The sequence below is a fragment of the Hibiscus syriacus genome, unplaced genomic scaffold (genome assembly GCF_006381635.1).
Source record: "Hibiscus syriacus cultivar Baekdansim isolate YM2019G1 unplaced genomic scaffold, ASM638163v2 tig00111779_pilon, whole genome shotgun sequence".
NCBI lineage: Eukaryota > Viridiplantae > Streptophyta > Magnoliopsida > Malvales > Malvaceae > Hibiscus > Hibiscus syriacus.
In genome coordinates this window covers 2,449,920-2,464,137 of record NW_024063176.1, presented here as the reverse complement: position 1 = coordinate 2,464,137, position 14,218 = coordinate 2,449,920, and the positions used below count along the sequence as shown (strand labels likewise).

General features: G+C 32.5%; 2 protein-coding genes and 1 pseudogene across 3 annotated transcripts; 2 read left to right on the top strand and 1 right to left on the bottom strand.

Moving 5' to 3' along the window:
* Positions 1-9: 9 nt before the first annotated feature.
* On the bottom strand, positions 10-1,446 carry LOC120170423 (protein MHF1 homolog; the record flags this gene model as incomplete). Its single annotated transcript, XM_039178354.1, has 5 exons — positions 1,326-1,446; positions 1,138-1,206; positions 710-793; positions 479-498; positions 10-81 (listed from the first exon to the last, which is right to left on the bottom strand). Coding segments are annotated over exons 1-5 (366 nt in total), but the record flags the coding sequence as incomplete, so codon positions are not given.
* Positions 1,447-2,936: 1,490 nt separating this feature from the next.
* Positions 2,937-5,372, top strand: LOC120170482 (oligoribonuclease-like). Of its 2 annotated transcripts, none has more exons than XM_039178432.1 (8): positions 2,937-3,124; positions 3,382-3,483; positions 3,566-3,642; positions 3,924-4,005; positions 4,124-4,179; positions 4,324-4,410; positions 4,961-5,051; positions 5,130-5,372. In XM_039178432.1, exons 1-8 carry the CDS (start codon positions 3,043-3,045, stop codon positions 5,246-5,248), a joined length of 696 nt encoding a protein of 231 aa, XP_039034363.1. In that variant the 5' UTR covers positions 2,937-3,042; the 3' UTR covers positions 5,249-5,372. The 2 variants fall into 2 exon arrangements, with proteins under 2 accessions (XP_039034363.1, XP_039034364.1); XM_039178433.1 differs by having other exon boundaries at positions 5,135-5,352.
* A 674-nt stretch (positions 5,373-6,046) lies between these two features.
* On the top strand, positions 6,047-9,774 carry LOC120170483 (annotated as a pseudogene).
* Positions 9,775-14,218: the final 4,444 nt, after the last annotated feature.

Here is a 14,218-nt window from a genome sequence, read left to right as displayed (position 1 = left end):
TCTGGGTACTTTCTTCCTCTTCCTTTCACATTGGGGTTCATTTGCTTTAAGCTCATTCCGGAAGGACCTCAACAGACGCAGCTAAATGTTCGTTTCTATGAGCAGAAAATAGAAGAGAACACATTTTATGTTTCAATGGAACTGAGCAAAATATGGATCAATATGATACATACCACAAAGAAGTAACTAAACGTTCATTTCTATGAGCAGAGAATTGAAGAGAGTAGATTTAATGTTTCTATGGATATGAACAGATACAAATTGGCTACTTTGAACATGTCCATATGAGATGTACCTCGAGGCAGTAAATGATCATTTCTATGAGCTGAAAATGGACGAGAATAGATTTTATGTTTCCATGGACCTGAACAAAACGAGCTGCCTACTTCTAACTTGTCGATATAAATGGACCTCAACATATTGATACCATTCGGCTACTTCTAACTTATTGATATGAAATGGACCTCGACGAGACAACAAAATGTTTATTTCTATGAGCTGAAATTGAAGTGAATAGGTTTTATATTTCTATAAATCAGAACAAATATGAATCTACTACTGTAACACATCGATATGAAAGAAGCAGGGTCTCTCTCTCTCGAAATAAATCACTACTTAGAAGATGATAATGGTTGTCAGCGTCACTAACTCAAAATAAAAGCATAAAAGAAGAAATAAATCAATTATTTGAGATTAGTGACACATTCACCAGAAACTATGACATCTCCCATGGTCACGGATTTACGACCAGTGTGGTGTGAAAATAGCTCAAGGTCCTTTACTAGCAGACCTGCAACTCAAGCAGCCGAATGGTTCATTGGTTCAGGGGAGCTTTTTCATAATAATGTCAAACAACAAATGCAGAAACAACTCTGACATTGTTAATACCAAGTTCATATATGTTCTTAATATAATAGCAATGATAACCTCCAATGGAGGCCGATTTTATAAATTGACACAAAATCAAAATAATTTATTCATTCAGTTACACCATTAAACCCAATAAAACAACGATTATATAGAAACCAAATCCAGTGAATTTGACAATTAAGATGTTTTCAAATAAAAATAAGAAAGTAGAAATAACATAAAAGGAAAACTGAAATAGAAAATAACAGAATGTTGCGTATTTATCGATGTATTTGAAGGCCAAATCGGCGATGCAAGCTACAATTGGTTGAGAAATCTCCATACCGTTTCTCTTAGCTGTGCTTCAATTAGTTGAAGATTTGAAAATTCAATTCAGTCCATAACGGAAATTCTGTAATATTTTATTTAAGAATAATAAGTTGGAAATAAGAAACGGAATTGGGTGAAAAACGGACCTTCGTATTCGGCGATGGAGATGGCAGAGAGATGAAAGCGATCTCTCAAGAGATCAGAAACTGAGTCATCGTCTTCCTCTTCATCTTTCTCGAAATCGCTCCTACCTACATCGATTTCCATTTTCGAATCTAGGGTTATAATTTCCCGACCTTGATAATAAGATGTAAATATTAAAACAACAATCTGAATAACTGAAAACTAGCCTCGTCGGTGAAAATGAAAATAGAGGTCAAGAAAGATGAATCAAGAAAAGGAGGTCAAGGAAGATGAAAAGGGAGAAGATGAAAAGAGAGATACCTGAGAAGACGACTTCTCGCCTCGCCGGTGAGAAGGAGGCCACTGGATCAATCGATTTTTCGGTGTGGAGCAAGGGACGGGAGAACAAAGCTTCTTCTCGTTGTGGAGCAAGGGACGAGAGAAAGATGGAAAACAACTTACCCTTTTCCAAACGGCAAGTCATTTTCCCGTGTTTTCCTCTCCCTTTTCCATTGACTGTAAAACAAAATACGTTGACTTTGGTGTTTTACGGGAACCAAACACAGGAAAACGGGGAAAACATTTTCCGTAAAATATTTTCCTCCAACCAAACAGATCCAGACAATTTTGGATTAGGAAAACACTTAGACAAAATCCTTCCAAATCCATTCTTTATGTGATAGATAAAGGCAAAATTTTGTTCGATTGGTCAATGTTGTAATACTTACTGTTTTATCATAGTAAACTAACGTCTAACGATACTCAAAACATCAAGGAGATAACGATTCTATCTTAAGGAGACTATTCATACATGTCTCAAAAAAAATATTCTTCTATTTATTCGGTTCTGTTCATCTGATTACTTGTCTACATACGAGTAAACAATCTTGTTCCTCTATATTAATTTTATATTTATTCAACTTTATTTCATTCAATAATAATATATGCTTATTATTATTATTTTAATTTTTTGATTAACTTTTTTTTAACAAATTGTACAACATATAAAGTGATAATTAACTTATAATTCAAGATTAATGAGATATTAAATTGTTTAAAAATACAGTATACCAATTAATTTAGTTGGTGTTTTTGTTATTATAATATTGATAAGATTGTGAGTTTGAACTCATTAAGTAAATGCAGTGATAAAAGATAAAGTTTTTCTTTTTATAAATTTTGAGTTTGAACAGTTATATTTAGAATGTGTGTAAGTATTAATTGACAATTGACTAATAAATTTCAATGAATATATATTCCATTATAATCCTCACAAACTAATAAAGAAAAGCTTGAGCTTATATATACTTAAAAATAAATTATTTTTAATTTAAATAATTAAAATTATATCTAATTTAAACATCGTAATTTTTACTTTTATATAAATATATAATCAAATTAGTTGATAAAACAATAAGAGAAACTAATCTCAAAGATATATATATATATATTAGAAAATATATAAATTTTAAAATAATAAATAGTGTAGGAAGTTGTAGAGTTATAAAAGATTTAAATTTAAAATTTTAAGAAATTTAAATTTTAAATTCCAAAATTTGAAAATATGAAACATGTGATATTAAGTCTACTCAATCTATATATCATATAACATTGAATTATTAAGTCTACTCAAGTTATAGAGCATGGGGTTTTGGCTCAACCCGAGCACAACTGAAATTCCGGAGTTACGCCAGTAAATCGATTTGGGGTTTCAAATTGAGCTAAAAGCTCATCAGAAAAATGGACAACCTATCGAATGCGTTTTCGGTGCTGGAGATTGACGTTGAAGACCATCATCCCCCTTCCGCTTCCAAAGTTCCAGGTCCGCCGATCTTCTTTCGTCCTTCATTCACTGCCTTTGAGTTTAGGGTATTTTTAAGCTCCTCGGAAGGAATTTATTTCTTTGAATCATTTGGATTTAGGGGGTGTACTTCTATTTAATCAAAATTGATTCTGTGGAACGCTTTTTAATATCTAATTTAGGGCATTAAGAATATGGTGATGAACTGAAAGGTATTTTGCTGTAGACTGTAATCCGATGTTATTTCTCATAGAGTGATGTTTGCCTTCCCCTTACAGGTAAGAGCAAAGGGAACGGCAAGGGCTCAACTGAATTGAAACCGGCATCACTTTCCGAGAACTACAAGTTACCCCTTGTGTGGATTGACTTGGAAATGACTGGTAAGAATACCAAATGCTGTTTATCACTAATTTTACTTGCTTCAGTGGTGGATTAAGAATGCCATTCATATCATCTATGTAGGTTTGGATATTGAGTTTGATAGAATATTGGAGATCGCTTGTATAATTACAGATGGAAATCTTGTCAAATCATTGGAGGTATCTGTCTCTCTCTCTTATTTTCTTGATTTAGGGTAAGCATTTAAGTACTTTTCCCCAGACATGAGCATGGGATATGATTATTGATCTCCGAGAACCTTCCAATTACATGTTAAAACTTAGAAATACTTTAATATATCTGATTGAGCATGTGCTCATATTCAAGGCTCACATATGAGTCTATAATAATCACATATGAATCTAACATACTTTCGAAGAAAAAGACATCATTACAAATGTGGTATGCGTAAGTTATAATTCAGAATATTTTCTTGTTCCAGGGACCTGATCTGGTTATTCATCAATCTAAAGAGTGTTTAGATAGAATGGGGGAATGGTGTCAAAATCATCATGCAGCTAGTGGTATGTGTTTCAAGATCAATTGTGTTATGATATTTAACTTTTAATTATTTAGCTTTGTCTTTCTGCATTATGCAATAATAGATTGAGAACCGTTACTAATAACCTTCCATTATTTTAGGATTGACAAAGAAAGTGCTTCAAAGTACAATTAGTGAAAGAGAAGCTGAAAAACAGGTCAGTAAGAAGATCATCAAGTGGCATGATTTTATTATGTTAGTTCAGTAAGAGCGCACTAGTTGTTACATAGGAATTCTAGTAGGATGCACCCTTTTTTTTTTTGCGTACAAAGGTTTGCAGTTATGTTCTTTGTTGGTGCAGGTCATAGAATTTGTGAAGCAAAATGTCGGTACATACAGACCTCATTTAGCAGGAAATTCTGTTTATATGGATTATCTCTTTCTAAAGGTAATTAGGCAATTCATAATTTCATATCACTTTCAACTTCTGATTCAAAGTTGAAACAAACCCTAATATTTGCTCCTTTAATGTGGCCATATGATGGCCGTGAGTTTGGGGGTGCTTAGATTTATTGGGCCATTACATGATAATGTTCAAAATAGCAAAAAGGTCTGATTTTATAAATCTTTTTTCTGCTCCAGCTTTACTTAGAATGGCTAAGTTGTCTTTGGTTTTCATAAACTTCCCCTTATTCTTGCTTTAATAATTTTCTGGTGGATTCTAAAATGAGCAATTGCATGCATGCTGTAGAAGATGAAGGTGGAGTTTATTTTCTTTTGTGAGAGTTGCTTACTTATCAAGTTCTATTTTTTATATTCTTCTGATATGTTGATTCTTTTTCTTGAAGTTGGTGTCATAAATTATGAAATGTGCTTGACAGACCAAGAAATCTTGGTTCGTTAGCCTTTATTTTGTTTCTATTCTTGGTTTCTTGATAACTTTTGCCCTTGCTTATTATTGGCACAATTTGAGGTGTTAACTATTTTTTATTTTGCAGAAATATATGCCAGATTTGGCTAGTCTCTTCTCTCATGTAGTTGTTGATGTGAGCAGTGTAAGGGCTCTTTGCATTCGCTGGTATCCAAGAGGTAAATCACGCTCTTTGCTGTAAAATTTGCATCATTTTTGTTGTTGCAAAACTATAGTAATCTTATCATATATGGCAGATCAAAAGAAAGCCCCTGCCAAAGAAAAGAAACACAGAGCCATGGATGATATCAGAGAGAGCATATTAGAACTCAAATACTTCAAGGAGACCATTTTTAAAGGAAAGTCTAATAAGTGAATGTCAATTGCTTTTGGAGACAATTTGATACAATAGCTTTGCTACTCTTTGTTGACAACACATTAGGTGATTCAAGTTTTAATATAATAACTGTGATATGTAAAATTATATTTGGTAATCGACCTTAACATATGATAATCAATTGTAGTACATGTTGATTATATAGTTGGTTACGTGTTCATCATTTATTGTCTCTTAACTTTGTTTTACAGATTAAGATATATAATATAGTATTTATCATAAAGCAGACCTATAAAAAAAATATTATTGAGTGATTTATAGAATCCTAAATACTCTGCACCTGAAACCTGTGATATCCAATCCAAGGAGGGCAATATCAACGATTGAATGAGCACGTGCTGCTTCCATTGTAGCATTGCCATTGTCTACCTACCAACAGAAATAAGCGTTAGGATATTTGGAAAAATGGTGAAAGAGTTTTACACCCTTTTAACTTTTCCCAAATTTTATACGCCACATCATATAAAAGTAACAAGAGGTAACGTTAGGGATTTTATCAAAAACGAACTAAAAATTTGGTGACTGGATTGTAAGTTTTATAAATTAGGTGATCAAATTGTAAGATCCCTAAAAGTTTGATGACCATATATGTAGTTTACCCTTTTAATTTTGTAAATAACGTATTATTCCGCGTGGTAGATTCTGTTCTGAAACTAATGCTGTTAGTCCACATACTAGGATTTTCCATTTTCTTCTTCCACTTTTTCACTGTGTCGTTGTTTGACGCTAAATTCACTGAAAACTTAAAAAAAAAAAAAAAAAAGGGCGGGGGACACGATGATTCATCTTCAAATGTTAAGAAAATTTTCGCATACTCGATCGAGAAAGCAATTGTCGCAGCTTTTCTCAACAATCTCTCAAATATCTTCGCAACAATCCAAGCCGTGCGTTCCTATCCTTATTTTTCTTAATTTTGATTACTGTTTCTTTTTCTATTCATTTGCTTTCCTTTTTTCCCCAATGAAATTCCATCTTTTGGCATTGCTTTCGATTTAGAAGGTGTCGTTCTGCGTGGACCGCTCTTATTGGTGGCGCTCCGCGAGCACTTAGGAGATTATACGACGGTTTCGGTATGTACACATACTCGTATATACATATTCGCACATTTAATTTTTTGAAATGTAAACTTTATTTGTTAAGGTTGTGTTCAGTATCTGACTGCTTCCTGTTTCTGTTCTATTTTAGTTTTCCCTTTTATCCTTTTTTTTTTTTTGCTCTAATTTTTTTTTTACTTTTTCTTTCTTAAATTAATGAAAAGCGGATATCTAAAAGGGATTACAAATTGCTAATTTTTACTATTTATCAATTTAAAAATTAGTAATTTTCTTAAACTATAATCTTCTTTTGTTTTGCAAATGCACAAGTAGTTAAAGTACAATCAAAGAAAACTTTGTTTAGAATTAATTATCTGTATTTGGTTTTTAATTCATGTTTGTGGAAGAACATTAGATTGAACTTTGATTAGTTCATTGTGTTGGACAGGTGCTCTGAAGGTTCCTTTTGTGTTTTTGACGAATGGTGAGTTATTTCTGTGCGTTAGTTTCCATGTCCTTTAAGCTTATTTATCGATCATAGTTTCTTCTTTGTTCCTTCTTGTTTCTTGTATCTTAACTTAGATATGCTACTTACTCATCAAGAACTTAAGTGAAAAATCCTTTCCATGTATCATGTTGGCTGTTAAATGGCTGGGTCAATTCCTTATATATATCCAATATATATATACAAACAAGATATAAAAATTCTAATCGATCAGATAAAATCTCAAAGAAAAGAATCCCAAGATTTAATCTATTATTCATTAACTACCTGTATATCTTAAGAATAAAATATATTTTTAGTCATTGTTTTTTGCGAGGAGCTGGATGAGAAGAAACTCTCATGTCCAGTTCTGTAGTAGAGATGGAATTCATAAACAACCATCAACTATATTTCATTACTTTTTAGTCAATTACTTCCGTTGTACATTCAATCATCATTTGCAAGTATGAGTTTTGTAATCAATAAGTTTTGCATGCAATTGGTGGTGAATATTGTATTAATAAGTAATGGATTGGATCCTAAATAGCTAGCCTTTATGGAAAATCATGTTATCCAGATAGTTCATTTTCTCTAAACTGTTGTGTCTGGCACATATTTGGAGGATATGATCCTCCAAATGTATAAAAAACTTACAAATATGCACACTCTCAAATTAGAGTATCATAGGGGTTTAAAATCACTTTAGGCTTAGGCAGCAAAAAACAAAATCATCATAGGTTTTAATTATGATTTCAAGTTTTCAAAGTCATGAATAAGGCAGCATATTCAATTGAATATTGTTGTTTCCAACAATTTTTACAGGGGGCGGTGTTCGTGAATCAAAAAGAGCTGCGGAGTTGTCAGAACTCCTGGGTGTAAAGATTTCTCCATTACAGGTTATATCCTTTGAAGTTGTTCATTTTCCTCCATTCCTTTTATTCAGAAAGCTTTGTGGATGGCAGGAGTGATGGCTGACAAAAAATACTGCTAATTCATTCCAGGTCTTGCAGGGTCATTCACCTTTTAAACAGCTGGTGAACAGGTATGATTTATAGTTTACTAGGGGTCTTAGTTTCCTCCAAAATGTTATAGCAAATATGACGCTGCATGTATTTGTTGGAAAAATTCGAGGATAACTGTGTACTTTTTCTTGGTGATAATTGTTAACTTGGAGGGAACTCATTAAAGGAAAGGAAAGGTCCAAGTTAGAGTCAAGCATCTTGTTTTTAAGTTATGGAGCCTGATTGTCTCACTAATCACTATTTCTCATTGGCATTGCCATTGTCATTTAGGTTTGAGAATGAACTAGTAGTTGCTGTTGGGAAAGGTGAACCTGCTGCTGTGATGACTGAATATGGATTTAAGTTTTTTACTGTGCCTTTTGATTTGTTACTTGTTAGAGGAGATGTTGATTGCATTGCTCAAAAATGCTGATAAGTTTTGGATAGAAATTCTGAATGACTTGTGTCCATTGATTTTACATACAGAAATGTAATTTCAATAGATGAGTATGCACTGTGCTTTGACAACATTGACCCACTGGCACCGCACAAGAAATGGGGCACCATGGAAATTGCTGTCAATAGAACTAGAAAATGCAGCATTAGTTCTGAGTTCGGGCAGCATTTGTCGTCAGTGATTCTGTTGATTGGAGCAGGGACATTCAGGTCACCTTAAACAATTTAACCTTATAAATACACATTCTGTGAGAGTACTTTTTGATTGATGTTTAATCTGGATTGACTAATTGTAGCATTAAATCTTTTTAATATTAGGTTCCTTGTGATATTTTAAGAACTGGAGGTCTTCCTGCAAGTGATGAAGGCCCTCAACCGCCACTGAATTTTGCTCATGATGACCTTAAATACCAGGTCAGTTATGATTTATGCTCTAGAAATCAGTTGCTTTTTACTCATTATAGAACCTTCCTTTCAAGTATTAATACACTGATAAGATTCCTGATAAAGGCAGGGTGCTTTTCCTTCTGAACGTTTTGGCATGGGAGCATTCAGAATTGCACTGGAATCCCTCTTCAATAGGTAAGGGTTGAGTGTATATAAACAGACGATTATACTCAAAGTTCACTGTTAGATATTACTATGCTTTCGTTTTGAATGCTTGGGAAATGATTCTTTCACGGGGCCTATCTTTTAGGGGCCCATGGAATGCCTATTAGTTTGAGTATCACCATGGAATTCTCAAGAGGCAGATTTCGTTAATTCCACTAAATTAAACATGCAGCATTCATACTGAAGCTTTGAAGTATACATACTTTGGAAAGCCGAATCCAGTTGCATTTAAGAATGCTGAAGTTGTGCTAACGCAACTAGCCTCGTTCCTGTATTGTGAGAACCATGGGAATTCTGGAAGTCATGACTTCCAAACTCTATATATGATAGGAGATAATCCTGAAGTCGACATCAAAGGTGCACGGAAGGTTTGTCTGTCTTGGGCGGCTTATCAGTTTCCTGTTTCTATGTGTACGATGTAAAGTTATTAAGACCGAGAGATAACAACTGTGTTTCACATTCCAGGCCGGAAATCCTTGGTTTCCCATTTTGACAAGAACTGGTGTTTTCAAGGGAGATCATGATTCTAATCATCCTGAGTTCCCAGCCAATCTGGTGGGCATCCAATTTTATTTTCCTTTCTTACCAAACAACTCGATAAGAAGCTTAATCTTTGGTTTCAACTGAGAATTTAGGCAACATATCCAGAACATTAGTGCCAGCCTAACACACTTGGTTGTTACTGTTGCAGGTTGTTGACACTGTGGATTTTATCATGAGAAATAGGCATCAAATCATAGATTAGCAGTTGAATCAAACGGTATTCATCTACTCAACTTCAATTCCATCCATTTCATATTCGATTTCTTATGTTGACTCAAGTTAAAGAAAGCCCGGGTTACATTTTTTTCCTCTACATTTCACAGTGATCCACCTGAAACTCAAACCATGTCCATCATTTTGCATTGCGATCGTTTCTATTGTTGCTTCCCTTTTCTTAATCGGTTGATAATTTTTTTCTGTCAATATATTTGTTTGCATCACTCTTGTAATACATTATCACATATGATGACTTGAAACAATCTTCTCGATACATTCATCATCACCTTTAGGCTTTAATCATAAATAATCTCAGTTCTCTTTGGTCGGCCAAGTGTAATATTAAAGTTTCTTGTGTTATCTATCTTTAGTCAGCTCCTGCGTTCATCTCTTATTACTTTGACAATTCAGCAATGTTTTGAAATGGTTGTAACTTTCTAAATATCAATCATAGAGTTATTATTAAAACTACTTTTTTGTTGCACCCTCAAGCATTGTTCTTATTTGCTTGGATTTTTTTATCACGTATAATTTGTGTAGGGTTGAGCAAAATTGGTTTAAACTAGTTTAATTACTAGTTTTCAGTCCTATTAATTCAGTTAAGTCGATTATGATGATTAATTCTATTTTATAAACAGTTGAAATAGTTACAGTTAGACAATTATCGATTGTGAGTTTTTTTTAATCAATTTAATTAACTTCTAATATATATAAAATTTTAAAATTCTAAATTCAAACTCGTATATCTCTAAATTATAAGATAATACATATTTAAGTGTATTTATTCATGTTTTTCTGAGTGTTGTACTAATAACAGTATCAAGTGAACTAATTTAGTGTATAAATATATAATATACAAAATTTTAACTAATGCTATTAGTCTATTAGACTTCTATTCTCTTATTCGGAAGAAACGTTTTGTATATATATAAATTTGGGATAAATATAAGCGCTCGTATCCTTGGTATTTGCGGTGCTCAAATATAAGACCTCAAGAGATAACAAGTTTCTTAACAAATGAGATCGCTTCTTTTGTGCAAAAACCTTTTTTTAACCAATGGATGTTGTATTTCGTATATTTTATAACAGAACCGGCTGTACATATTGATTAGTTTATTTTTTAAATAATTTGGGGCGTGATTATAAGATAATAATTGTTTACTATATCTTTTAGTCATTGATAACATATATCTTACAAAGATAATTGTTTGAACTTGACACCTTTAAATTAATATTCTTTTTAACCATTGATATTATTTTTAATTAAAACCGACGTGATGAAATAAAAATGATCAAATTTTAGTTTCACGATTTATTTTCCTACATTTGTATTTTTTAATCTTTTTAAATAACGTGAAGGTGGAGCATCGCATAAATATTAAAATGATGACATCCTTGTTTTCCGATCTAAAAAGGACAAAGATCATTTGCGACGACCAGCTTCCTGCTAAATCAACTGAATACTGCCACGTAAGCGTATAGATGTGTTTGTAGTGCAGGAATCAATGAACTTCATTTTTGAAGTTGATTAGGTGTAATGACAGCTTGATGTCAATCCGATTCACAAGATTTGAGTTTTGACCAAGAAGAAACATTTTAAATTGGCGTGTTGTTGGGCTTCAACGAGTTTCTCTAAATCAGTTTTTGCCTGAAACTTACAAAAATAGAAACAAGAATAAAAGCCTGAAAATCTTTTTATTTCTGCTTGGACGGTAATTGTTGTTGGGGCCGGGTGGAAATTTTCGCTGTCCCGTCGAGAGGAAAGATAAAGTATCTAACAAATTTTTAAAAAAATATATGTACAAGTTATTTAAGTCGAAATTTAAACAAATTTTATTCACTTGATAATCTCAGTTAAACAATTTTAATATGTTTTGAATGATTTGATTTGAATTTAAATATATATATTTAACATATTTTGGTCTAGCCTAATTTAATTTAACATGTTTTTTTAATTTTTATATTTTTAAAAATAAAAAAAAGTATCTAATGAAATATTGACTCATTCAATTTAATAACATGAATTTAATAATTTTATATTACTACTTTATATAATGATAATATATGAATTCATTTTTTATGAAAATAAAATCATTAATTTTAGGCTTAATATACTTTTTAGTGTCTAAATTATACCTCAAAATACAATTTGGTGTTTAATGAAATTTTTGCTAAACATAGGTGACTACCATTAAACTAGTCCTTCTTCAACGACTATAAAAACGGTTAATATTCTTTAATTATGAAGTTGCGGCAAAAGATACAACGAAATATTCTTTTGCTTGGAAGCTGAAAGAAGAAGAAGTGGTTAATCGCAGATTTTGGCTAAAGTTAACGTTTGTATTGCCGTTAAAACAAAAGGGTTAAAAGAAGGCACGTCTCAAAAAATAATAGGTCAGGGACATGATAAAAGGGCAGAAGATTTATGTGTGTTCGTCCTGAAAAATATTCTCGATCCATCGCTGGGAACAAATCTGATTAATATTTATGCTTCTTTAAGATTTTCATTGTCTCATAGGCTTCCGCATATACTCTTTTAAAGACAGTCCAGTAAACTAAAACTCAAATTAGTTGTGTTTCAATAAGCGAACACAAAAGGGAAAACACAATCTTTTTATCTCAAGCTAGTTAGTGGGCATCTCAAACCGACAAATAGGGCAATAATGGCTTTGCTTTAGCCATTGTTCAATGCAAAACACCATGAAAAATATGAGAACATGGCATCTGAGAAGCTTCAAATCCAAACATATCATGCAGTCTTGTTCAACTCCAGCCTTTACACCGACTCTCTTCAGCATCTTCTCCATTGATGATTCATTGGCGGCAACCATGCCATAGTTATTGCTCTCAAACCCTGACGCCGATTCTTCCAAAGCTCTTGTCATCTGTCTGATCACCGTTTCCACGAATACCTTACAATGTAGCTTCAATACTTTACAACAAAATCCGCTGTTGATGTTCTACTTGCAGTTCCAAGTACACATTCCATAATTTCTTGAATCATGATGTTGTAAGAAGCAGATACTATGTTGATTCCAAGTCTCATAAATACTGGATCAAGAACTTGGTGAACCTGGCCGCAATTTTGTAAAACGTTGAGATCAAAACCAAGAGTTCCTTGTGAGAAAGGATTGTTGAAATAGCCCCTTATAGGATCATGATCGAGGAGATCAATGTCCATCGTTAACTTGATTAAATCGGAAGGTACATAAGGAGTTTCTGATATGATCCCGAGCAGGTGACGACAATGGAAAACAACATTAGAGTTGCAAGAATTTGGAGACAACGCCATTGAACTATGTTGAGGAGAAATACAGCTCTAACTTAACAATAACAATGATTTAGGGTTTTGCGGTGATATTCTTATATCATGAATGGCGGTGTAGAAAATCCTACATTGACGAGGACAACAAATCCTACTTGTAGGTCTTGTAGGAGGAGATTTCAACCAGTTTTCCATTTATCCCATATATATATATATGCTCAAACTCATCACGAGATATATACCCAAAGATAATACTTTTCACTGGAAGGCATCCGGCTGATATATCATTTCAATAGAAATTTTTGTTAATCCCGTTATTTCATTTTATTATGAAAGAAATCGCTAATTTTATTGAAAAATAGAAAATATCTCGTATTATAATAAAGATTTACAATTATAATTTTAAATTAAGCATATAATTAAGAAAAATTCCTATAACCATTGAAATCAAAACTAGTAACTAAGATCACATAAGGACCATACAAGAAAAGATTAAAAACCTAACCAAGAAACTCGAACATAGATACATAAAAACATATCTGATCGCATCAGCAAACGAACCATAAAAGAGAATCAAACTATTAAAAGACCAGCTACAAACCGCAAATCAGACTCGAACGCTAGTGAAAAGCTATCCACAAACGCGAATCGAGTATCCAAATTCAATCTTAGGGTCCAAAGCAAGGAAGATCAACAAGATAACAGATAATCATCATCTTGATCATTCTTTATGATGTCAAATCAACCCTTAGAAAAAGATAAACGAAAAAAGACAAACAACCGAAAAATGTGTCATAAAGGTATATGAAAAAGTGTCATATAGGTAAACTTATTGAAAATTAAAAAATAAAAGAAAACAAAGATGCAATATAAAAAAAGAAAAGAAAATAAAAATATCGACGGTCGATTACCAACATTAAATTGATACCGTCGTCGATCAACAAAGACAAAAAAAAAAAGATGAACGATATACCAATGACAGAAAACTGGTCTTAGCTTGATTTTGAGTTATAACCATATATATATATATATTGGTACTTTCGTTATTTTAGACTTGGATAATTTGTCTGGATGAAATATCAATATCTTTATTCTTAACAGAAAAATATTCATGTATTCAATGATTTCAAATTTCTTTTAATATATAATTAATAGGCCCAAAACGTCTCCAAAATTTAAAAAACGTTTGAGAACAAAACATCAAATATGTAACATATCCTTTGGTATTAATACTTGTTTACCTCCACGGAACAATCAAATGATTTGGTCTATCCCAAAATTATAACTTGTTTCTTCATGCATACACTTACTGAATGATAACAAATCATTAGGCTTTTT

Excerpts from the sequence above, each read along its gene's own strand:
- LOC120170482 (XM_039178432.1), top strand. The coding sequence starts at position 3,043 with ATGGACAACCTATCGAATGCGTTTTCGGTGCTGGAGATTGACGTTGAA. Across the intron at positions 3,125-3,381 it reads TTCCGCTTCCAAAGTTCCAG|GTAAGAGCAAAGGGAACGGC; the intron begins GTCCGCCGATCT and ends TTCCCCTTACAG. Across the intron at positions 4,180-4,323 it reads AAAGAGAAGCTGAAAAACAG|GTCATAGAATTTGTGAAGCA; the intron begins GTCAGTAAGAAG and ends TTGTTGGTGCAG.